General features: G+C 34.8%; 1 protein-coding gene across 2 annotated transcripts; it reads right to left on the reverse strand.

Annotated features, from left to right (window-relative positions):
* Window positions 1-957: 957 nt before the first annotated feature.
* LOC110602910 (protein MOR1) lies at window positions 958-26,558 on the reverse strand. 2 transcript variants are annotated; one of them, XM_021740508.2, is made up of 54 exons: window positions 26,152-26,557; window positions 25,867-25,972; window positions 25,633-25,756; window positions 22,582-22,661; window positions 22,315-22,492; window positions 22,171-22,235; window positions 21,455-21,537; window positions 21,264-21,349; window positions 21,023-21,136; window positions 19,888-20,007; window positions 18,715-18,817; window positions 18,193-18,329; window positions 17,308-17,373; window positions 17,096-17,213; window positions 16,960-16,997; window positions 16,266-16,337; window positions 16,065-16,172; window positions 14,519-14,624; window positions 13,396-13,508; window positions 13,216-13,303; window positions 12,939-13,039; window positions 11,647-11,754; window positions 11,420-11,525; window positions 11,254-11,333; window positions 11,013-11,162; window positions 10,627-10,702; window positions 10,370-10,494; window positions 10,169-10,279; window positions 9,943-10,092; window positions 9,525-9,599; window positions 9,359-9,440; window positions 9,161-9,276; window positions 8,968-9,069; window positions 8,808-8,882; window positions 8,599-8,694; window positions 8,414-8,515; window positions 8,227-8,328; window positions 7,830-8,012; window positions 7,601-7,712; window positions 7,277-7,353; window positions 7,132-7,211; window positions 5,999-6,061; window positions 5,758-5,884; window positions 4,470-4,595; window positions 4,288-4,365; window positions 3,908-4,066; window positions 3,665-3,823; window positions 3,327-3,424; window positions 3,018-3,174; window positions 2,825-2,941; window positions 2,621-2,716; window positions 2,410-2,481; window positions 1,698-1,983; window positions 958-1,616 (listed from the first exon to the last, which is right to left on the reverse strand). In XM_021740508.2, exons 1-54 carry the CDS (start codon window positions 26,309-26,311, stop codon window positions 1,345-1,347), a joined length of 6,084 nt encoding a protein of 2,027 aa, XP_021596200.1. In that variant the 5' UTR covers window positions 26,312-26,557; the 3' UTR covers window positions 958-1,344. The 2 variants fall into 2 exon arrangements, with proteins under 2 accessions (XP_021596200.1, XP_043808060.1); XM_043952125.1 differs by lacking the exon at window positions 2,410-2,481 and having other exon boundaries at window positions 26,152-26,558.
* Between the last annotated feature and the right edge of the window lie 789 nt (window positions 26,559-27,347).

Raw genomic sequence — 27,347 nt, forward strand, 5'->3', positions numbered from 1 at the left:
CTTTAATAATTTTATTTAACTTGTTAAGATTAAGGTTGATACTGCATCTTGAATAGTTTCTCCTAATTCATTATATATAGGTTCGCATTTACTATCCACTTGGATTGAATTTAAGATCTCTAATTGTTGTATATCTGTTAGATGGTAATCCCATCAACCTTTTAATTGTCCTATGAAACCTGCTATAATTATTTCAGTTATTACTCTATCTGAAACAAAAGACTGAGTTTTATATGCATTAGCTCCGAATTTATATACCAAAATCACATTTAAAACCTTAAAAAAACATTCTACTTCTTATAATTATTTTGATTATATGGATACTTAGGAAAATATTTTCTGTATTCAAAATCCAGCTCATACTCATTCCTGGTTGATATATATTATGAGCGTTGAGCTATGATGTAAATAATAAGTTAGGCCTGTGATTATGACCTAGCACTGCAGAATATGCATGTCTAAGTGACTTCTATGTGAAATGTTTGTTATTGTGATGTGATATTCATTAATATATGCATATATGGTGTAGATGAAAAAAAACTGGTGGATTTATTTCCTCTTGTTCAAATTCTAGGATGGAGATCTTTAAAATGGAAAAAACAAGTTAAACAATGAGTTATTTTTTATATTTCCTTTTGTTTGACAAAGGAAGGAAAATAAAGCGGAAGGAAAAAGTTTTATTTTTTCCTTCTCTTTTTCTTTTCCTATCTTCTAACAAAATACCTTCCAAGAAACTTTTATTTTCCCTTCCCTCGAAATTTTCCCACTGTTTTTGAACATTCCCTCAAAAATATTTAGATAATGGCTGTGTTTAATACAATTGTTTAAATAATCCACTTTTTTCATATTCTAATAACAAATTATATTAAACTAATATTCCAACTTATAGGTAGAAAACAAATTATACCCAATATTTGCATAAGATGAGATATCTAATAATTGACAAATCAGGCAAAATTGGAAGGGGAATCGAATGTCGAAATGCAGCCATAATAATTTTATCCACCAGCCCATCTGGATACAACAAATTTCCTAATGACTGTATACAATTTTGCTAATTAGAAAAAGGAATTGCTCATATCTGCCAAAAACTGCCTATAATATACAATCGCCTACAAGCGAATGCACAAATGCACAAATACACAAATGCATCTTCTCCAAAACTTGGTATAACATGAATCCAGTACTCTGTCCATCTGTCATATTTGAGTATCAATAGACATCTGTGTTGGCCGGATCTCCAATTTAACTGCAATGTCACTTGCCTTCTATTTAAATGACTTCTTATGAGATGGTCATGTAAAAGGTAGCAATAGATAGCAGCTCAATCGATCCATCTTTAATCTACAGAGGATCGATAGCACCACTTTTAAGTCTCTCCATCCGAGCTTGAAGCCCTGATAATGCCTTCTCGTCCATAGGAAGAACCCCTCCCTGTACAGGATTTTCATCACCGATAGAGTCTGATCCACGGGGAGCCTGACCAGAGAATCCATTGTTAAAGTTTTCATTCACCCTTGTAAATGGCCTACTTCCAGAATCTGGATTTCCTGCAGAGGCAGCTAACTGCATACTCTTCATCCTTTCTCTAATTGCATCTAGTGTTCCACTGGGTACTGCAGTGTCCAAACGATGGCTTCTACTGTTAATAAAGCAAACATAAAAGAAAAAGGCCAATTCAAAGGTTCCAACATTACCTCCACTTATAAATTTCTCATTTCTTTGGTCTCCCAAAGAATTCCCTGACATGAGACCTCTTGATGTAATGACATTACCAGTTCTGTTGTCGTCAGTGTAAGGGGGAGGTAGATGAAAGTTTGTTGGTTCAGATTTCACATTCAATGACTTTGCATCATTTAAAGAGTTAGTATGAACTGGAGACAGTGGGGCATATTCTGGGGATGAACCGGTTAGAGCTGATGGTGGGGGGGTTGAAATTGGCAAGCTAGAAGGCGTCCTTCCAGCAGCAGCATTTTTCTCCATCTGCAAGAAAAGCAGATTAGTTTGGTAGACTTTTAGCTTCATAAAAACATAATTTCAACATACATATATTATTTTTGCGGGTACAACACAAATCAACCACAACCCACTCATTTACACAATTCATTTGAAAATTAATGGAGGTAATAGCAATAGTGCCAATGTGATGGTACCAACACTGTGGAGCTCATTAGTAACTTGGGATTTTTGCTCTATGAAAAGCAACCGTTTTCCCAATCCTATATAAATAAACAACTGTTTTCTTTCTAAAAAATCAATTTTCAGTTTACTAACAGTTTTTTTTTTTTTGTGAAAAACTTTTACCTTCCATATTAGCACAAAAAGCAAAAACAAGTTACTTTTAGTTAAGGAAATGGTGCCCGAGTACAACTTCTTCCACAAACAAAAGCACGCGCTCAATAGACAAACCTGTGCTAAACCATCTCTAATGTAAGTGCGGAATGCCTCACTGGCATTTTGCAGCTGAGCAAATATATCAACCTGCAATTAAAATAAAGTTAAAGTCCAAACACAGACAACAGGTCAACAGCTGATGGATCTGTGCAAAGTAGACCCCACCACAGGCATCTAATAATATATAGTCAACAAAAAACAAACAAGCATGGAAGTACAAATTTACCTTGGGGTATAGTTGTGTAATGCGATAAAGTTCATATAGGCCAATCGTACATGTTTGTTTGTCACCAATTTTCTTGAATATGGCAGCAAGCTCTTGCTGTAGGTATTATGAAGTGGAAGATGTTTGAGATTATCAAATATAAGAAATAAGACTTCAAAAATGAACAGCTAAGCTATCAACGGCAAAACTAGCAACAACAAATACCTTCAACTGGGCATCAGCAGAATGTGTAGCAGATGATGAGTTGTTGGCTGCAGAATCACCCCAATGAGTTTGGCCCACTGGCCCAGTTGCGGTCAACATTCTTGCAGCAGCTAAAGTCTGCAAAGGAAAAACAAATAAGCAGAGACATTCTCTATCAAAATTGACTAAGCGAGGAAATAACAATATCCATTACCTCAAGGTTAAGATCAATGTAGGCAAGGATAATTGGCTGGGGTTTCATATCTATTGGAACCATTGAAAGGTGACCCTTTATTGCAGCTCCACGAAGCTTGACAAGTTCATGTAGAACAGTTTTCACCATGCGCAATGGCTTGTCATCCGCTCCAGCTCTTTACAACAGAGAAAAGGCAAACAGGTCATTCATTTGAGAATAGAGACCAAAACAAAGATCAATGTAACAGAAGCCTGAACTGAGCAAATTAACAAAATTCTTGCATCCACATACAAGGAGACGGCCACAAGACCAAGGATTAAATCATACCTTCTCCTAATTTCTTCCATACCCAATTCTTGCAGGTATATATGGATGCTTTGAAGGATGCGGTCCAGATCAACATCATATATAGTGCTTTGAAGAACCTGCACTACAAAAATTGATAATATAACACCAAATAAAAAAGTAAAAAGAAACAAAGAAGAAATACATAACAGCAGTTCTAAAAGCAGTGAAAAACAGATGTCCAAATGCTTCTTAAGGACATATGTTACAGTTAGGCCTCACAAAGGTTGGGGATCAGGTTGAAATCTCCTTCCCCAGTCAAACCACATTAGGTAGAAGAAATATAAAACTAGTAAAAAATAACAGGCCCCAAAAATTACCTTTGTAAGTTTAATTAGGCATTTGACAACAAGATCAGAGAACTTCTGATTTCTGATGGCAACTGTCTCACTAGATGCAGGTGAAGGCCATCTTGAGGGATCTAGTGGACGTAGGAGATTAATCAGGACAACAAAGGATGAAGTTCTATCTGCATTATCCTGTATATACAACCACTAGTCAATAAAAAATGTAAAACAAGCCATAAGTTTGTTGGAAGCATTAGAAATGACATAAATCATCACCAAAATCTTAAGCATCAGCACGTTCAATGCTTTCAGGAGTTGGCTGCCATCATCCATATGGGGAACCCTTTCATCCAATAACCAAAGTAGAAGCTCTGTTATCAAACTGTCGAGAGTGCTCTCTTTGACAGCATTAGCTAGATTTTTATTTTGAAATGTCTGCAGAAAATCCCAATATGGTACGGTTAATAGTTGAAAAAAAAGTATTTACATTGCAATGTTTATTGATCAAAAAGACAACAGGAGAAACTATTCGTTCCACCATATGATTCAAATCTCAATACTCGGATCCTCTCTCCCCTTCAAGCTCAAACATAGTATTCCACAAAATACTGAGTGAAAAAAAGTAGCAAAGAAAAATATCAAGGCAGTAATTTAACCTGCATGAGAGTGTTTAGCACATATTTACAAGACCTTGATGAAGCTCCAGTCAAACTGAAATCAAAAGTCTTGGCTACCTGTTCATTCCAGAAACACGAGGATTAGGAAACACACGAGTATCCAAAAGCACATATTGGCAAAGAAAACCATTGGGAATTTATTATCATGCTGGAGTTCTTGCCTTGCTAGCTAAGCATGAAACAAGTCTGTCAGCATCTTTCACAAGTTCATCCATTGCACTCCCTTCTGGATCAGTAGCGGCAGCCTGTGCCAACTCATGGCACACAACTTTCATTCCTTCAACCGACTGCAAGTGAAAATATGACTCAGAACTCAATTCATCAAAAATCAAAAAGTAATGTTAACTAAAATAATGATTCAAGAAAAGGACTAATTGCCAAAAAAAAGCCCTATACTCTGGCACCTTTTTTATTTTTCCACATTCTTCTGATTGTTGCCAAAAAAAAAAAAAAAAAGCTAACACTTATTTTGTTTAATTTTATCAAAAAACCAATTTCTGGTGAAATTTGAAGCCAAAAGTCTAAAGCAGTGGCCCGATTTCCTATTGAAAAGAGAGAGAGAAGAACAAGAAGAAGAATTTCCCCTTCTTGGCACTCTCTCTATCATCAGTTATTAAAATTAATCTAGGTTTTTTCAAGTCATTGGTGCCATCTAGGCATGCCACATCCTCTAGCAGGCCATGTCAGCTCTCACACAACCAATTTGGCCAGAATACATAACAGCGATATAGTTAAAACACTGAAACACATTTGAAAATTCAGTAATTTCTTTGCAAAACGTAAAATAATGTGATGGAATTAAAAAAAAAGGCACTAAACTACAGATATGTTACTGTGGTTATGCAGTCAAGGTATTTAAAAAAAAAAAATACATGATTACTGAAATCACAAGGAAAACAAAAGGATATACAATTGTACAACATATTTCAAGAAATAAGCAATGTTTTTCAGAGATTATTTAGATTTAACACAGTTGAAGTAGTCAATTCACCCAACCAATCTAACTAGAAGATTAAAGTCCAGTCAAATACTAAAAAACATGGATGTACAGTCCACATTCCAACATAAATGTGGAAATGTTAGACTAAATAAGAAAAAGACATCCACCTTATTCCTATCTATATTATATCACATAAATAAAAGTAAATAACAAATAATATAAAAGAAAGCCACAAGACTATGGAGTATCCCAACGCTCAGCTTTGTGAAAACAGTAGCTGCAGGGCTGAACAGACACGTTGAATATTGATAAACTACAACATAATTTGCAAAAAAATTATGCATACAATGCATGGTCCCTACCAAGGCTTTCTTAAATCTAGGTCAATGTACATTAATTCAGTAGACATTCTGAACAGGTAACCCTAGATATACATAGTCAAAAAAATCAGTTTCATCAAGTACAGTTGCAAGATTAGAAATGGTAAAAGAATTGGACAATATAAAAACCTGATCTGGAGAGCCAAATGAAATGATATCCAAAGCTTCATTCCAGTCTGTAGGCCCATTGACACTACTAACTGCACGGGGTATCATCTGTCTTTCCATATTAAGCTCATGAGGGTTGTAGTTTTTCCTGGCAATGAATAACAATGTCAATTATAAAGTCAAATATGATTGAAATCATATCATACGCAAGTGTTACAACTAGAAAACAAGCAAAGCTAGAGAGTTAAAAAAGCAAAGAGACCTAGGGAATGCTGAGACTGAAACAGCGTGCGAAACTTCCCCACTTTGTTCCGCTAAATCAGATCTGAGGCATAAAGTAAGACATTTAGCATTCAAGAACACACAAACTCGAATAACTTGATTAAAACAAATATAAACTCAAATAAATATTTTATTGATTAGTGATAAAATCAAGTATATCAAAGGACTGCCTCAGGAATCTACAAGGGGAAAAAATATTTAACAATCATATAACTAGCTTTCAAACCAACAAGCATAACTGGAAATTTAGATCATCTTGGTAGTATCAAGAGAAGAAAAATATTGAAATCAAACAAAAAAAGATGCGGTCAGTGTCACATAATATACAAGTCTGATGGCCTACAGAAATGTCTCAACATGCAATAAAAAGGGACTCTTAACCTGAGTCTCAGTTGAAGAATGTCACACCAGGACTTGTAAAAATAATAATGTTATGACACGGTATACTTAACCTGAGTCTCCGTGTAAGAATGTCTGACCAGGATTTGTAAAAATAATAAATTTAGGACATTGCAAACTATATACACTGTATAAACAAAAAAAAAATCCTCGCGTTACAACATTTTTGTAGACACATGCTCTCTCTCACATTGGCATGCATGCAAACAACATTTTCAAGTAAATCACAATCCCAGTCCTTGGAATCAAGAAAAATTCAAGAATTCAATTGAATCGATTTCTTTTTTGCTAATTCTCATATTTGGAATGAAAGAATTCAATTTTTTAACTTAGAAAAAATTCATTTCAAAATAGAAATCATGCATGATTATGGAAGTATTCATTTAATTATTCTCCTGCAAATGAATTATTCCAAATGAAACCATTGATAATATCTATTTTAAATTCTAAGCTAGGAGGCATTCACATCTCCATTTACAAGCAAAAATTGACAAGGCATACTAGACAGTTTAAGACCATGAAAATTGGAGACATCAATAAGAGTAACATTGTAACAAAAATACTACCTTAAAATTTAACAGCCAGAACCATTCGACTTACATATTTAACTCAAACAACCATGGCATATATATAAAATCCCAAAAAACAGAAGCACTGTCCTCCAGAATAAAACCCAATGCATGTATATTGCAAATATCATGACAGTACACATACCCATTTTCCCTAACAGAACGTCTTAAAGCAGCTCTTGCATCACCTGGCCGGCCTTCCTTTCTCTTTTCCATCTCCCGGACCTACCAAAAGAATTATCATGAATACATAGAAACAAAAAAGTATCAGAGGAAAAATGTATACTAACCTTCCACTTAAATCTATCATCTAACATGCTTTTCTGAGCATCTGTGAGCTTTCCAACGTATCGCCATATGTCCTCACCTGGGAGAAAGGGGAAAAAAGCTCTATAGTCATGCAGAACTGGTATTAGATAATTATTTTCAATATTATACCCAGACCACCTTCACTAGAGAAGCCTATATGAAACAGCAACCAATAACAATAAGAAACAAAGAAAAACTCAGAAGCAGTAGAAGAACGCGAACAGACATCCATGAGGCACAAAAGAATTTTAGCAACCTAATGTTCCCTTAGGCCTTAATGGTGCTCCAATAACATCATTACATACCGAGAATCTTGTAACCAGTAGCAAGTGTATTTAAAGCAACTTTCCTAATTTCACCATCTCGTTCTGCTGTCAAGCTTGCAACGATTTGCAGGTATTTTAGTTGTCCACTAATCTGTGGGCCAAAGCAGATTGCAGAGACATGTAACTAAGGAGGAAGGAGGTGTTCAAAATAAAAACAACCAAAAAAATACAAAAAAGAAGAAAGATACAAGGATACTTGTATTCATACCTCCGCAACATGATGATCAATCAAGAAGCCAACAAGATCTGCACATTCAATACGTGTTCGGTTGTTTTTAGACCGCAAACCCTCCAAAATATGAGGTAAAGTTTTTGCTGCAGAATATGCATGAATAATTTGTTTGGTAAGCTCGCGCATCTTTTCACGCACTTTCTCAATATTATGTCCCAACTGCAGCACAGAAAATGCCAGTACAATTCAGGGGAATTTTTTCCGTCAGCAGATAGAAAAAGCATAGAATTAGACAGTTTAAATAACCTGCCAAGACTACTTCAATATAGCAATAATCTAAATACAAATAATTTAGTATAAAACTTCTGGTGGCATATGGAATAACAACACCTATATATGAATCAAAATCCATGTTACAAGGTTTACATACAACCTTTTCTATCAAGCATGGTAGAAATATAGCAGCTTCTGATTCAGTCAATGTGTAGCCCTCATCCCTCAGCATGTCAAAAAGTTCTGGAAGGAACTCCAGTACCTGTCCATTTGAAGAAAAAAAAATTCTTTATCTTTCAGGGCATCAAACTCATAAACATTACTAAACAATGAATGGATAACTATACCTTCAAAAGGCACGTTGTGTTAGATTTACAAAATTGCAAAACAAACCACCTCAGAAGAATATCCAAAACTTCAATTGTTTCCTTTACAATGGATGGAAGTGCCTATTGAAGAAACAAAACATCAAATATGACTAAGACATTGACAGTCAAGAAATACTCCATTAGCCAAGAAGACAGCTAAACACCTTTTGAAGCATCTCAAGCCCTTCAACTTGTTTCTTAAAATCAGCGCTTAACAGACGCCTGTGTAAATCCTCTCTGAAAAATTTCATCATATCATTCTGCAATTATGGCATAGTGTAGGGATTGCTTAGCAAACAGTAAAATTTATAAAATAACACTTCTTCAGAAAAAAATCAAAATTACATTACGCAGACTTCATTGCAATACAAACCTCAAGATCTTGAATCTGTTCTATTCGTAACTCCTCAAATTTAAACCTGCGGACAACCATTCTTTCTCTTTCCTCCTGAAAACAAGCATGAGGAAATGAGAGCCAATTAACTGATATTTCCAATTCCTAGTGAAAGTTTCATTGCTCACACCAAGTGTACCTTGTTTGAGTCTTTGATAATCAACAAAGCTTGAGACTGAACAGCTCTATCCTGAATGGACATCATTGGCTCTGCCCTTGAACCTTTTGTTGGAATGACTCTCTAATGATTCATAAATTTGGATACCATGGAGTATATAATCAGTCTCCACATTAAGTTCTAAAACAGATGTAATCAAATGGAAGATGCATACCGATGACATGGCTTTATTTGCGTGTTTTGGGATACCATTGGAAGCAGGTTTCCCAACCTTCGAGCTTGTTTTGGATGTCGGCCCCATTGAAATTGATTTTGTTGATTCAAATGGTTCTGATAAACATATTAAATTTGCATAAATAATATCATGGAACAAATAAACGAGAAAAGGCAACCACATTACAGAAGAGCACACCTTGGAAAGCCCCATATGGTTTCAGTCGTTCAAGAACAAGAGCTAAAGCAGGCCCATGAAGATCCTTTAGGTTCTTCTCAATCTTCAAAGATGATATGCATGCATGTCAAACATAGGAAGGAGTTGATTTATCTCAATGAATGAGAAATGGTTCCAGTATACATACTATTTCTTGTCCAGAAACCCTTAAAACCTCAGTGATGCATGCTTCTGCTGCTTTTCGAACATCTGATGATTTATCCTAAAGGAAGGTCACAAGGCCCAAGTCAAATGTCAATGATAGTACAGGCAATTTGCCAAGTGAACAAAAGCCCAGGTAAAAGGGTGTCTGAATGCACAAGCCTCCCATATTGTAGGCACCATATATTGTCACATGCACATAATATTTTCCTTGCATTTGAAGGAGGTTTCAGTCTTCTAAATCCACAACTCCCATGTCACCTTTAGAGCAACATTACTATGCTAAGTCTCAACCTCAATATGAAAGAAGTACATGACTATTTCCCAAGAAGCACCATCTCATTAACACCCTTTCACAAGCATATTAACTTGGAAAATATAGGACATCTAAAAATAATAATTACCGTCATAGCCGAGCCAACTGGTTTCAGCAGATGCACAGCATCAGGAAAATCACTTAATCCAGAAAGTTGTCTTGACAACCAATCAAATAGATCCTTCCGCCCTTCAGCACCAAGCTTAGCATCCATCAGTGCTGCTGCAACATAAGGGATCTAGAAAAATGGAACTGTCATCATAGCTGACAAAATTTATTGGATGCGGTCAATATTAATACAGGACAACCATTACCATTTTATCCAGATGAACAGCAGCTGCCCAAGAATCTATAGTAGTCAAAGCACATTCTCTCATATGTTTCTTATTATCACCAAGACACTTCAAAATATCTGACAAAATGCCCTGCAAGAAAGCAACTTATTTTGAACTTCAGCTTTCTGCTGGACAGTAGAAAAACACAGTTCTAAAAATTCTTATTAAAATTTCATAAACCTTGCTTGACTTCTCAACAGCTGGCCCCATTGCAGATGCAACACCCCCAATCGTGGTCAAAGTAGCCATGACTAAATTTTTATTGCTATCATACAAACGACCTTTAAGAGCACCGAATAATTCACCTAAGCAATCAATTATAGTTAATTATCAAAACAACTGAGTAGGAAAAAGTTGTAACACCATAATAGCTTTTATGTCCTCATATGACAGACAACTAATTACCATCCACCTTGAAACGAAAAATAAAGCCATACCAGTTCCAGTTGGTTGAATGCGTTTATTAGCCTCTTCCAAAATTTTATTGACCGCTTCAATTGATTCCAAACGGACCTGTAATATGGAAAAGAAACAGTTAATGATTCCGTAAATCAAATATCATTCATCAACCACACTATAAAAAGAGGGACCCAATGCATGAATCATCCCACACTTGATAAGCTCTGGGGAAGTTGATGACCCAGCTTTACCTCTGCTTTTCAGAGATGCTGTTTCATGGCTCAAATCTGTGACCTCCAAGTCACAAATAGAGTAAACTTTACCATTACACCAGAACTACCCTCTTATTCATCAACCACACTATTCAGAGGAAAAAAATAAGTAAAAAAATTTAAAGCCTGCTTCACGTGTGTTGATGACAAACCTTCCAATCCGGACTTTCCATGCTCTTCAGCAGAGTAGGTGTAACTTTCCCACTAATGTCTTCACGCGGCAGGCTGTCCAACCCACCACCAGACGCAGATGGCATAGATTCTGATGCCTTAATGGTTCTTTTGGGAGCAGCAGAAGCACTCTGAAGGATGAATAACAAAGGTGAAAATAACACATAAATCAATAACAAGCAACTACATGAAAATAAAATATGGCCCTAAGCTTGGGATTACCTCAAAAGGATTTTTTTCATACTCAGCATCTAGAGCACTAAGCAGTGCAGGTTTAACATCAGCAAGAAACCCTTTGATGTCTGCAGGAAGAAGAAAAATAGAAACACTTATGAAGTATTGAGAAATGAGAAATTTGCAAACAAATTGAATACAATTGAATACTTACCTGGACCAACAAATTTATGTAAAGCACCCAAAAGTTTAATAGTGGCATTTCTGCTAGCAGCCACACTGGACTGCAATCCAATATCTTTACAAAAATCAATTAAATCCTGCACAATAGTAATACACATGTTTAAATATCACAAACATTTAGATGAAAACTGGCAATATGATGCAGAAAGCATGAGTACAACAATTAAGGTAAGTTATATGAGGAAGAATTGGAGATACCTTAAGTTTCAAATGTGATACACCAAAGTCCTCAACTGCTGAAACCATCCACAATATTCCCTCACTGAGAACCTTAGGATTTTTATGCTCCTTCATGATCTTGTAAAGCTACAAAAATAAAGCAAACAATGTCAACTTAACCATCACCAAATAACAAAAATGCATGTGGTGTATTTCCAAAATCAGTTTATGTCAATTCATCATATGCAGGCCCATAGAAAAATTAGATATGCAATTATAATTATAAAACCGCAGCCCAAACACTGCAGCCCAAAAATTGAGCCAGTCAAGGGAACAGGTCAATAGGGGTCACTGATTCAACCAATGGATTAGCGGTTGAACCAGATAATACCAAAAGCAACAAGGGTTAAGATCCTAATGATTAGGGCTGGGCTACATGTCATTCCAATATCTCTTTGCTCATGTCAGTATTCTCACAAAGCATTTAGCTAGCCTATATCTCTGCTTTTGCATAACCCTCAACTATTCAACTCTCTCTCTCTCTCTCCTCAGACAGCACTACCTCTCATGCATTTGCAATCTTATCTTCATACACTATGATATTTTCTTTAGAACATTGTGCAAATACATGCATGATTTATTAATTCAACTACTTACAAAATTTAATGAAGCATTTAAATTAAGGTTTCTAATTTCAGAACTGAAAAAGAGATGACAAGACAATAGTTGAGGACAGCACTCACTGACAGCAATACCAACACATGCACACACACACACATGTATACTTTTTATACAATTTTTCTGCAAAAGGACCATTTAAAATGAGTTGTTGAGGCAGAATGAATAAATCAACAAAAATTAAGGTTTTTTAGAAATAAAATAACCCAGCCCAGGTTTACTGGGTTATGCTAATAATAATTAAAAAAAAAAAACAAATCAACTAGCCAGGTGATAGAGTACTGAAAGAGGACGCAACTTTGGAATTATAGTCATTAGATAATCACAAAGATAAAAGAATTTTACCAGAAATCCTTACAGAAGAAACCTTAAATCTTAAACGAGCTCAACCTCAATAAAACTATATAAACAAACATTCCAAGCCTACTACAACTCTCAACTTCATAATTCTACAATGAATAATCCTCTCCCAGTCCTGCATCACTAGCTCAAATGAATTATGCTAGGTCTATCCCTCAACTTGTTCAATTAAATCAACAGTCTGGTTAAGTGCCAGGGCTCCAACAGGCCATGCCAGCTATGCTAACAATGTTGTTAATGCATGCAACGGCTACTATCCAGACAGAAAATGTACAAACTGTAAGGATCCTTACTCTCTCAAAAATAAATCCAGGGCCTATTGCTTCAGATAAAGTGGAAAGGCACTTCATGGCATGAGCTCGGGTTTTAATATCTGCTACCCGTTCACTTATACCTGCCAAATAGGTATTATAAATCCAGTTAAGCTCAAAGCCAAGATTAAATCACCTACAGACTTAAAAGCATGGAGGAAAAACTCAATTAAACAAAAAGCTAAATACCAAGATAAATCTTTCATAAATTCCAACTCATAAGTTCATTCCAATCAAAATAATAAGTATCAATACCCACCCAGAAGGCAAAGCACTACACATTTCCTCGGAAATTTTGCAGCAGTTGAAGCTAAGTGAGTAATAACCTCGATCATCTGCTGCTGAACCTGCATGTTTGGATAAAGATTTGAGCATCCAATACTTCAAAAAGACGAAACTGAAAATATGTTCACACAGTAAACATCAAAACTACAAATACCTGAACATTTTTCTCACTCCAACCAGGAATGGCACAAAGCAAACGTATCAAAATCTCCACGGATTGGTCAAGGTTTTGCAATCCTTCAACTTGTTGTTTCAATGAGGTTATAGCTGCAACAAACCAAACAGTTACAAATACATGCATACACTACGTATTTAATTCAACAATAACATGAAAATACTTCATTGTTACAAGACATAAATTATAAATGCAAACAAGGGAAAAACTAACCTATTAAATACACACCTATATGTACGGCAATGTTGAATAAGAAATGGAAAGACTGTGTATTAACTTGTGAAATTAACATGATAAACTCATCAATCCAAGTTAATTAAGAAGATATTGTCCCCTTGTTCATGGATGTTCTGAAATAAATATTAAAACATGCAAAAATAAAATTTATTATTCACAAAATAGAAGTCCACAACGTGCATGGACCTGCTAGATAGATAAAATGTATGTATCTGGTCCTTAAACTAGCAAGCAAAAGCCAGCAAAAGTATCAAGGAAGTATTTTTAGTCATGCACAAAGTAGAAAATTTCTTTATTTGTCAGACTCTGATACTCTGACTCTTCATTTAACTTCATTTTTTTATTCTATGTTATTTTATATAACACAATACATTCAAGCACCTGTATCTAAACTCAAACATAGGGATATACACCCATTTTCAACACTCGTATCCGAGTCCATGTATTTTCCTTGTAAGGTAGTGTTGTTCCTGCTTTCTAGGGCATTCTTTGAGGAATTGCACTACCTTACAAATATCATTGTAATCACTTTCTAGGAGTTAAGGGGACATGTTCACACAGCAACACACCGCAACACCGTTCCAAATGTTATATGTAACAGATAACCATATTTCTGAAATGGAAATAACTGTTTTTCATACTGATGCTTCAACTTTCACAGGCACATAAAACTCATATACATGTTAAATAAAGAAGACGAGGGAGGAGAAAATGAAACAGTAACCTGCAACCTCAACTATGAGAAGTCGATGAATGAAAATTTTAGAAATCATAATAGTTCAATAAGCAAGCCTGTGACCATTTGCAAGATTCACATACACCCACTGAAAGATTTTACAAACTATCATTGAAAATTATGACCTACCTTCAAGCCTCTCTTTCCACACAGTACTCTTCAATTGAGAAACAGTTTCTGCTTGTATAAGAGAGCCTAATCTACTTTCGATCTCTTCAAGACTCATTTCTGCTGGCTGCAAACATCATACCAAGGCAATAAATATGTTGAGATCCAGGACCCATGGGTAAAATACAATAAATGATGAACTCCTCAAACGCAAGCATCATTTTTTATGACTTATAGTCTCAGATAAAGGCAATAATCAAAGGCAAATACAAGTCTACTACAGTGCCAACCATCCAGCAGCAGAAGGATCAACTAAGGATAATTATAGAGGAAGAGTAATCTGTTGGTTAAAGAGGATCCTCATTAATTTGTTAGAGACAGAGATGATGACTGTTATCCTCTGTTTGTTAGAGAAAGAAAATAGTTTTGGGTTATAAATGTAAAATGGAATTAAGGGTGGAGGAGGGCCAAGTGTTTCAAAATTTCCAGCACACTTGCATGGGAAACCAGAGACACTGATTCTGCTGAATTTTGTCATTTCCCTATTCTGCTTTCATATTCATTTGTTTTCCTCATTGATATCTTGAATCCTAAGTGAATTTGCTGGACAACTTTATCAAGCGAGAAGTGAATTTAAAAAAACATCTTTTCTTGTTTGGCAAATGGTAAATAAAGAAAGGCAAAGGGCCAAACCTTTTCATCATTGGTCAATTGAAGCCAATCCTTTTAATTTTGTCAATTTTAGCCTAATTTTAAAGGTTTCTGTTAATTGTAGCTCATAGTCAAAATTAAGAATTGGGCTGTTGACATGGACACTGATGTGGTAAAATTATATTGTTATTTTAATTATGCTCGTCAATGTGCCATAAAATCTAACAACTAAACTACTAAACATTTTCGAATTTTTATCAATTATAACCTAATTTTATAGGTTTTATTCAATTATAGACCGTTGATTAATTTTGACAAAAATAAGTTAAAATTAGAATTTTATTATTTAACACAATAAAATTAGTATTTACTTGGTATAAGAAAAAGATTTGCTCCCCTTTATTTTTTTTAGAATTTATTTTTAAATTTGAAAAGTAAAAAAGTAATATATTTTCATAAATAAGTTTTGTGTTAAATATATTTTGAAAAAAAAATAGAACTTGGAAATTTATTTTTTAATATATTAAGTAAATAAAACATTAATTTCAAAAACGTAAAATAAAATATTACTTTTTATTGAATAAAAAATAACTTTTAATTTGAAAGTTTAAAATTGGGTTATAATTGATAAAAGTCAAAATTGTTTGGATTTTTTTCATTATCAAACTTAATGACTCGTCAACTAGCATATATTAGATAATATTATCAAAGCGATGTTAGCATTTTCAATTTTCTATTTTGACCATTGGCTAAAATTAACAAAAACTTTTAAAATTAGGCTAAAATTGATGAAAAAAATTAAACAATTGGCTATAATTGAAAGGAATCAAAGTTTTGGCCTTTTTTCTATAGTTTTAGCCTTTTTTTCCTGTTCTCCTTCGGGTTATGTACAAAATTCCTAACTGTATCAGGTTACCTCAACATCTTCAGGAGGTTCAATTGCTTTTGAGGTTTCAGACCGCCCAGCTCCATCTCCTTTCTTGTTGGCAACCGATTTAAGAGGTCCTCCCTTTTTGTTGGAAGGCTAACAAAAAGCATGATGTAATAATCAGTTAAAAGAATGGTATATATTACACCAAATGAAGTGAAAGCTAGGAGGAGAGAAAAAGAGACTCACAGCAGCTGACACAGGCTTCTTCCCTGTAAGCATGCTTGCTGCTGACTTCCTAACAAATGAGCTTTCTGATGTCTACGAAAGTTATTGGAGATATAAATTAAACCAAAAAAACTAACCTTAAGTAATGAAGTTAGCTGCAGCGTAATTCTAAAACCTTGAACAACAATATCAAGGAACGGAAGATACACTAGTCATCTATAGGAGAAACATCAATTTGCATCAAAATATGAATGTAGACCAGATAGCACCAGCCCAAATCAAAGAGTAAACAGCAAATTGAAAACCTTTATTGCAACTTGAGGAAATTTAATGAACTTATTTCACATCTTTTCATTCCAGCAGCCAGTTTGGAAGTCAAAAATGTCGCTGTTCTGTGGATTTGCAAGAACAGTATCATTCTTAATGGCCAAATCTTATCACTCGTATTTTTTTTCAGGAGAAAGTGGTAGAATTTCAGTAGTAAGAATATTGCAATAGCTGATTTCTTAGAACAGTTCATTCTTAATGGCCAAATATCAAATTCTCATTATTCATATTCTTTTCAGGGGCAAGTTATTTCTGAAGGGCGTGCAGATGTTCAAATAAAATATTACCAGTTATTAAGTAATTTGTGATTCTGCGATGGATAACAAAGATAATACAGCAACCAAATTCAAAAAGTATAGGGTAAATTAGGAAGAAGACAGAAACCCACCTCTGCAGAAGACGTGGTCCCAACAGCTTGAACTGTAGCTGGTGTGTCATAACAAAAAAACAACACACAAACAATGGTAGTAAGAATTACAGTGCTGAATTAGTTAATCACAAGTATTTACAAAGTCTAAACAAACCTGAGGTCGAAACACCTGACACATTGCCTCCTGAACCTGAAATCATTTCAGACAGCTTCTTTCTTCTTACGTCATCAAGTTTCTCCAGTGACCTCTCCAAAGGCCTCATGCCAACAGACTAAAAAGGTAGAAAGTAAAGTGCAGGGAATTACAACAGCAGTAGTAAATCTAATCCAATATTTCAACATTTATATCACCCAAATGGAAACTACCTTAGCAACGGCTGCCAGAGCTGAAAACGCTGAATCCCTCACTTCAGGGGTCCCATCATTAAGGCACTACAAGATCCAATTTACTTAATGTCAAACTTTTCCATGAAGAATCAATAATATATTGTAACAACATCATCAGACAAGCAAAGTCTACATATCCACAACAGTACATCCATATATAACACACTGGAGGGTGAAAATGAGTTTTTGGTGCCTGCAAAGTTGAATAAGCCTAAATTGTCAACTTGGAGGGATAGATTCTTAAATGAAAAAGGAAAAGAGAGTTGTGATTTACTTTTAAAACTTTAAGGGTAAAAGATTAGAATGCCTTCAATGTGCAAAGATTTGCCACTGGCATAAATGTTATTTTGTTAGGTGGTTTAATACACTGAAGTTTATTTTAGGACCAGTTTGTAGATAAACCAGGCTCCCCTAAATAAAGTATTTTACATGATTTCCTCATGAGCAAAATCACTGAACACCCAAAGCAAGAGCAAAATTGGTGACTTAGTAAATTCAAAGATCAACTTGCAGAGAATTGCAAGACAAGCATAGGCATGCACCTATAAATTTATAACTCAGGATCCTAATCATCAGAATCCAGTACATGAACTTTCAGGACCTAATTTGAAGTTCCCCAATTTAAAGTTTCAGGTAGAAAATTGTAAGGACACCTTAATTACAGTTCCTAACTTCAAAAGCATTGTTAAAAATCATAGTTCAAAATTGAGAAAAAACCACTACCAGATTCACAAAGATTTCATGCCAGCTCATACAATGCAGGAGAAAATAGAGCCAAGCACACAGGTATTGACACATTAAGGACACAACTGTTCAACTGAAAGAAACATTATACCAATGAGGCCTCAGGGGAAGAATACCTACCTCCATACAAATAGGGACATAATCCTTGTGCACTTTTAGAATAGCGGCCTTGTTACTAGTTTCAATACAAAATGTTAACCAGTTCAAAGTTAACGAGCGTACAAGCGGAACTTTATTTTTTGTAGCTGTCTTAACATCTGCAAGAAACAGTATACCTTGTAGTATTCAATGATGTACCCCGTCCATAGAACAAACTAGCATACAGTACATATCCACAATTACACAAAAAATAGTAATTTGTAAAAAACAATAAATATAAATAATTTCCCAGGAGAAAGAAAATAAATAAGGTAGGTTTTGATTGGCATTGGAAAAATGTATAAATTTTCTGTTCCAAGTTATACATTTTAGCACAATAATGACACCTTTTGCTATCCAACCAAAACATCACAAAAGAAACACCAGACTATAGAAAGAGAATAGATGAGGGGAAGAGAGAGAGAGAGCAATAATATAAGCAAACAAAAAACTAAAAGTTCTACACAAAATATGAACAGTTTAAAGAAAGCAAATAGAACTTACCTTCAACAATGTCAACAAGATTTAAGCAACCGGACTTTTGAATTGCTTGAAGAGTTTGAGTAAGTGACTCGGTCAGCGTAGGTTTTTTCTCTTTCAATTTTTCCTTTCACAAGAAAATAAAAAAAGAAAAGCATCCTTGTTAGAGAAGCAGCAAATTTAACTTAAAAGAGAAAAATCCTACAAGGTAGAGAAGGGAAGGTGATGGATATAAAACATTAGCGCTGTGTGGTTCCAGTTCTAGGTCTGCCTAGGAATGGGAACCAAAGTGAATTTTTAGAATGCTTTAGGTTCAATAGTATTATTTAGATACGTGGAGGAATCAAATATAATATTAGGTAGTATATACTATATACTATATAATATATATATACACATATTATATGTAAATAATATATTTAAAAAAGCATAGAAAAACATATATATCAAATAGGTTCTGGTTCAGTTCTGGTTTGCCTCAGGTCTAGTCCACCAGAATTGAACCAAACAGTAACAGTTCAGTTTGGTCAGTTTTAATTGGTTCGGTATACAATTCTTCAATTTAGTTTAGGACACACCCTGAGAACATATTTATGAACGTATTATGAAGAGATGCATATCATTTGCTCCCAGAAGAAATTGAGAATTTCTTAGGGATATAAAATCAATTCATTCTTTTTCTCTGACAGATGGTCCTTACTTATATCACAATAAAGCTTTAAAGGATAAATAAAATAATATTTTCAATTGCACAAAAATACAAGAGATATGTATTGTATCACTTATTTTGTCACTGTTATAAACAGATTGCATAAATGCCAATATGAAGTAATGAGTTTTATAAATAAACATTTTTCCAGCAACAAGATGGGTCAATGGAAACGGGATATTCCCATGCCCTTCATCCAAATTATAAGCCAAAAAGAATTGAAAAAAAAAAAAAGAATAGATCCATGGAGACTCCTAACAAGCTGTCATGTCAGTAAAAAGATAACATATTAGTTTAAATTGGTTCACATTGTAACTACCTAGCAGCTGATTTAGATAAGTTTTTATAAACTTCACATATTTCCATCAATCAAACCATGTGAAGCTCAAATATGGGTGGCCCAGTTGAACCAACTAGCCACAATGTTGGGAAAGGACTCCTCTATTTGTGCAAGTGGATTTTGATATGTTGACATATTTACCACTTACAAGCAAAACTGGCAATAAGAAGCGGGAACTCGCAGAAAAATTGGCTCTTAGACCCCGTGCAAGATTGCCTATAGCTTGGATGGCTTCAACTGCAACAGCTATGTTCACATCTGTGATAAGCTGCAGGAAGAACAAAAGAACTTCTCATCGTATTACTGACAAATTGCAACAGCAATGACTAACCATGCAAACACAAAAAAAAAAATTCAAATTTTAAAAGATGAACAAAAGATCTATAGAACCCAGAGCAAAATATGAAATCTTTCATGGGATTGATGTGTGCTTGTCAATAAAATGAAATCCAAAAAAGAAAATTGAAAATATTAACAATGAACTGTCAGTTTAGTAGTTAGCTGCAAAGCTGGACGACCATTATTTCTAAATATGTCATCTACATAAAAATAGTAGCCATTATGGTCCATTTCTAGCAACTCATGCGCCTGATTTTGCAAACATGACTCTGCAAAGTACCTGCATCAACTCTCCAATCACCTCTTTTCTTATCCTTTTTTTACTTATACGTTTAGATAGTATTCCAAAAGCACATTAGAATATTTCCACATTCTTGACAGCACAGAGATTACAGTAGCATCTTTTCCAATCGCAATATCCGCAACATGGCAGAGTATTGAAATATCAGCAACATGGCAGATTTAAACCAGACTTTATAACTCACTGATGTTATTTGGGTAGCAGAAATCAATACCTACACTGTCACCTTATCATTCCATGAGGACAAACTAACAGGAGCATTTTCTCTTCCATGACAACAAACAACAGAACTTTCCCAAGCAATCCTTACACATTAAAGCACTATGCAGGAAATAATTAAGACACTATCCAGGAAATAAGTATAACAGGGATGATCAATTTCCATAACATATCATTAAACAAAAATACATCATATTTACAAACATGTGATAATATTGAATCCAGCATTATGCAACACTTCATCATTAGAGTACACATGTTGCATGACAGGAAGAAAGAGCAATATAATAATTTGAAAAACAAAACCAAAAAAAAAAAAAGATAATGGCAAAACAGCATCACCATCCATACAGTTTTATCAACAATTCTTCAACTGTAGGATCAAATTAAAAGCAGTTACTTTAACCAAAATGCATATGAATACCTTCTTCATTGTCCGACAAACTTCTGAGAAATCACCAGGGGCTATCCTTTTTGTAGAAGCAAGCTTGGTCAGCTCTGCAACAGCCTCCTTTCTTTCTGACCACTTGGCAGCTTTCTAAAAGGCAAGCACAATTATTACAATAATAAGCAACAAAAGGTGAACAGTTGAAAAAAAAATACAATAACACGTTGGATAAAGTTACATCCAGAAAAAAGGTATGTCAAGGAAACAGAATACTGACCACTCCATCCCAAAAACCAGATTTCTCCAAAGGAATCAAAATATCAACAGGATCAACAAGCTCATATTCATCTATTTCCTGAGGAACTGACAATTAATAAAATAAAGAAAATTAGCACATTAATCACGAGTGAATGAGGGGGGGGGGGGGGAGAGAGAGAATGTACAGCATTGCAAATTTTATCGACATACCATCAGCCGCAGCTTCTTCTGAATGGCCAGTACCCACGACTTCTGATACAGCTTCTGGCTCAGGTTCCTTGTCTTGCTCAGATCTAATTAATACATATACATTAATTTAAGCAACAATAACAAAGACAAATATCCGATAACCAATAGAAAAGTCGGCAACCCCCAACTGAAAGCTAAGTTCTAGTAATCATTACTTGAAACTGAAAGGAAAACAACACAATAACCAGACATAGACAGGCAAACCGAGAAACAAGCTTAGCACTGACAAAGTTGAAATAGTTGCCATACTACTAATAAACAATAGTAACATATTTTTCAACAGATGGTGTGTAAACCAGTTAGATTATCCATACATGTTAAAGCAATCAGGCAACCCCCCCCAAACCGAGTAAGAAAGAGAAATTAAAACAAACAATGTAGCAAGTCTACAAAAGAGCAGGGCTGTTTAAAAAAAAAGCCACATAGGCACATGAAGGTCACCACGGGTGTATACAAATTCATGTCAAAACAAAGCAGTCATGGAAGAACTTTAGCTCAAAGATTACATATGTGCAAAGAAATTTGAGGTTTCATCCTAATTCTAGTGGAATAAAAAAAAAAGAAAAAGAAAAATAAGTAATTTAAAGGGGACAAGAGCACCAGAAAATTGTCGGACTATTTACACCAACCATTGCTAGGAGGAGAATAATATCAAAAGTAAGCAAAACAGCATTCACCTAATCTTACGAGATGGCTTGGCAGTGCCAATAACATTAACAAGCTCCGCCTCCAGCTCTTTTTTCTTCAAACAAAAAGACAATTGATTAATTACAGGGTAGAAGCAACAAGAAATGTTATAAATATAAAGTCAATTACCATACCATTGTATCCCTCATCTTTTCAAACAATATTGATTTCACTGGGTCTTTCCCAATCCAACGACAAAGCTCTAGAGTTAGACCTTTAGAGGATGCACGAACATTTTGATCCTGATGGTCAAACAATTCTGGAAGCATCTTCAGAATCCTCTTTGGGGGAACAACTTTCGCTCCAAATTCACTAATCTCAAACAGAATGATGACAACATTTAACAAACATATAAAAGAGTGAATGCAATGCCAAAAAAATAATAATAATAATGCACAAACCTCAACGCTTGAAACATAACATCAATAGCAGGCACAACAGCTTTAGCAACTTTGTTCTTAATTGCTTTCTCCATTGCATCCTACAATCATCATGCAATAACTATCACATAATAACTAAACAAAAAATGGGAAAAAAAAAAAGACTTGCAAATGATAAGACACAACAAGAAAGTTTCGTGAATATGGCTATCAAAGAATCAATAATATGCAGCACCCAGAAAACTCAAGATAAACAAAATGTGAGAGCCAAAATAAATAGGAACATATGAAGAAATGAATGAGAAGATAAAGGACTTCAGAACCACTCAGCAAAAGGAAAGAAAGGAAGAGACTATATATCATTGTTTAGTACCATCACAAAAGCATATGCATAAAGCTTTCGAAAACATACATGTGCAACTTCAGCAGTAACCGAAACACCTTTAAGAATCCCCAAATACCAATAAAAAAGGCCTAGGACATGAGCCCCAAAAGTACGAGGGAAATCTAATCATACTGGCAATGAGCTTTAATACCTCTTCTTGCCACCACTCAGGATAGTTTTAGATAAAGTATTCAACTGTCAAAATGAATATTTCATTGCAATTTATTGAATTCTACCATATCAAAGAAACTTTAAATGAATTTATTCAGACCTTTCTTATACACTAAGAACCCTATGCCTCTCATACAAGTACAAGATTACTCAAACAGCAGAAACATAGACATGAAATTATACTCTATCAACTTTCACCATCTTCAAGAGTATTTCACTCTCCATTTCTCCAACCTTAAATAACAGGAAATTCCAATTAAACCTGGTTCATAAGAACAGCCACTCTCAATTTTATCACAACAAACTCACAATGGCCTTCACATATTCAATCACATGAAGTAATCAGTGGAGATGTTTTACCAATCATTTCACTTATGGCCCTATATAAGGCACTAAACTAACCATTTTGGCCCAGGTAGAGTTTACTATGTTAAAGTCCTCCCTTGTAATCATGGTTACCAAAAAGAGTAAACTCCATATCGTGCATATAACTATTCTTAAGAATCTTAACACATGTAAGACCAAACTTTTAGCAATTGTAAAAGTACAGATTTTGCAAAACATTCACGCTTCTTCACTCTGAAATCACTAAACTTTTTTCTGGTAATGCCTTCCATACCATCAAGAACCATGATGGACCAACAAGAGTATGACCACTCAGTTTGGACAATAATTAATCATTGAAGAAAAGAGGTGCTTAAAAATTTTGCTTCCGAATTGACATGTTCAAGATCAAGCTGTGTAATCTTAATCAATCAAATGAAGAGTATATTCACATATTTATGGGTCATTTTTGCTTTCCTCATTTTTTATTTTTTTATGAATAAAGAGGACAACTAAACAAAATAGAGAACTTCCTGGACCACCAAAAAACAGCAGCCACTATTCCAGAAGTAAATGGTTTTCAACCATCTATCCTAAGAATGGAGGCAAAAAGAATCATCTCCCTTGAAAGGCACACCCCATTCTTTCCTTCCAAATGAACCCAAGAAACAGTAGATGACATAAAAAAAATTAAGAAATAGTGATTTCCTTTAACAAAATACAAACCCTTTTAAGTTAAAAACAAAATGTAAACCCTTTTAAGTTAAAAAGTGTTAATTATTCCTTATCAACCGACTACAACCTATGGCATGCCCAAGCTAAGAAACCGAATCCTACAGCCACCTAGTGCAAACTCAATATGCAGTAACTAATCGAAATAGTCCCAAGTTTCCCCATTCATATTTTGTCAGCAGAAACATACCCTTTTCATTACTCCCATGCTCCTTGACTAGAATCCCGATGACTACCTCAAATTAACAGTTCTAATGATCCACCACCTCATACAATTCTCTAGGACTTGAAATTTCAAGCTTTTTGCAACAAACTCCTCTAATATTTCAAATGTTTTGTTTCATTTAAATTTCACTATTGCATGTTAGAACTTGTAAGTTGGAACTTCAAGCTTTGTGCAACAAACAACTCTAAATTTAAAACTGTGTCTAGTTTAAATAATTTACTTTTACATCATATGAAACCCTGCAAGTATTTTTACATTAGGTTTCAGAAATGTGCTATTTAATCCACACAGGCATGCAAGTTCTCTTAGCATTCTGTGGTAGGCATTAAGCACTTGCTCTATCGAGAACGAATTTGGCTTTGTGACTACAGGAAACTGCCAAATCATATAATCAACATGGTGCAGAATATTCAACTGATATAAATAGAAAAACTTCACAGGTGACAAAATAACCTTATTGAAACGCAACAGTCAATTATTTCAGAAAAAATCAGTAAATTGTTTCATCATAAGGTCGAATTTGACCAAAAAACATGCCAATGCAACCTAAACTTGTTAAATCCCCTAATTCTAAACTCCTTTATCTTTCAGAAGCACACTGAGAAGAACGTAATTCCACTTGTTTGAGGTAACATGTCCATTTTATGTGGTCTAAACATCACCACTTAAGAATTAAAATACACTTCCCTACCCATCTCTTCAAGTACATCTTGTTGTTTCAGGTTAACTCAATATATTTATCAGTAACTAATGTACTTACAGGCTGCTCCATATGGAAAAGTTAGTTCCATATGAAATTGATTAAGAAACAGCAAGAACAGATGAGAATAAAAGGAAAATTCATTACTACTAAAATTCCTAGCGTCATCATGTTAATAATGGATTTTTTTGCAGACCACTACAGAAGAGTGAAACAGCCAACAAATTTCTCCTTAATTGCTATGACAGTAGTATGTCACTTGGATAGGAGAAACAAGCACAAACAAATTAAGAAAGTGAAATGGACATCTCAGATTCACACTAGAACACAGAACAGAAGCAAAGGTTGAATTACCAAAATAACAAGTAGCTGGCATTTTGGAAGAATTAAAATACTCCAATATGTGCATTGATGCATGCATCGATAAAAAGGATTTGACTTAAAAATATTGTCAAACAAACATTATTTAATCACAACATTGTCAATCAAAAGCAGCACTTTGTTTGTTCATATATAAAGCATTAATAAGCCTACCAAAAAAACTTCAACAGCCTCCAGCTCTACCCAAAGCATGAACGCTGCTTGAGCTTTCTCCACTGTTTTTGGTCGACCCGTGAGGCATTTTGCCACAATGGCATCACAAACTTCCTTTGCGTACCTGCACAATAACTATCCTAAATTACAAATCCATGATGGTACAAAAGTAAAGCACTACAACAAATAAATGAATGAAAGAATTGTAAAGATAAGCATCAAAATGTTCTTCACCTTCCAGCATCAGCATCCGCAGCTCGTAAGTAAGCTATCAACGCATCAAGAGCCTTCTCTTGAACAGGTGCATTCGAATCTGCGACAGTCTTCCTAAAAAAGGGACCTAATTCCCCAAATGACAAAGGAAAAGTTAAAAAACAGCGTAAATAAAAATGCACATTCACAACATAAAATTTAAATACACACAGATCGATCGCTCAACAATAACCATCAGATCTGTGCCGCAAAAAATAAAATGAAAATGGAAACCCTAAGAAAATATCATTAAAAAAAAGAACTCACCGAATTCGCGAAGCCGCGAGTCCTTGGGATCGGTAATGGAATCGCATAAACCAGCTAAATCAATGTTAGCCTCGTTCCTCACCTTCCAGTTCTTGTGCAATAATCGATCTTCCCATGGCAACTTCTTCGCCTCCTTTAACAATTTCTCTTCTTCCGACATTGTTTCCCTCACAATCTACACCTACACCTTATCGATCTCCGTAATGCAGATTTCCTTTCCTCTTTCTTTTCTCCTTTTCGATTGCCTTCGTTTTTTTTTAACGCCAATCGCCGGCGAGAGACGGGGGGGGGTGGGGAAGGAAATGACAAAACAAGGATATTGAGGGATGCGTACGATATGTTTTATCACGCTCAAAATCAAAAAAACCAGAAGAGAGAGAAAAGTGGGGGTATTTTGGGTTGTACGTTTCGAATGAGTGAAATTCCCAAGCGTTTTGTTTGGTTTCCATAACAAGCTTCAAAGGACGAAGGCCATTTTCACCAATGAAACCAGCGCGTGACAACATACAGTTTCTGAGGCGCGTTCACTAATTTGTTTGGACAGTGCTGCAGTTGAGCAGTGTAATTTTTGTAGGACCTTGAGTGGGTCCCAGCCGAGAGCGGAGAGCAGCTTAGCACCCGTTGAGCAGATCTAAAACCCCGGCTGATGCATGCGTCACAGGTGATTCTCTGTGGGAGAAGCTACGGGAAGGTTTAGCTTTACGATCTTACAACCGTGGGATCCTATTCGTTAAGGGATCACAAATCTCGGATCAACTTGTTCGAATCAAGACGGCGATCAGACGGTTGATATTGAACTAGCTGTTAGCCGCGCCCTCAAGAGGTCCTTCCTTGTTTTTTTTAAATCAAAGATACCCACTCTTATTTATTTTAATTTTAACTTAAATTTAAACCCTTGTCACTTAGCCGGCAGATTTCATATTGTATATATATATTTATATTTATTTCCATCAGCATTTTGAAATCCGCGGTTATGTTTGGATGTTTTCAAATTCAGTTTGGTCAGCAATAGCAAAATATAAAATAAAGTGAAAATTTAAGACTTAATCAGGCCAAGCCTTTGATTAGTATTTTATTAAATTTAAAGAAGTTATATAATATAAAATTAATATTTTTAAAGTTAATATTATATTATTGTAATCATTAGTTCAGTATTTTTTACAAGTAATTATTAAAAATAAACCTAACTAAAATTT

This window comes from Manihot esculenta, chromosome 16, assembly GCF_001659605.2.
Source record: "Manihot esculenta cultivar AM560-2 chromosome 16, M.esculenta_v8, whole genome shotgun sequence".
Classification (NCBI taxonomy): Eukaryota; Viridiplantae; Streptophyta; class Magnoliopsida; order Malpighiales; family Euphorbiaceae; genus Manihot; species Manihot esculenta.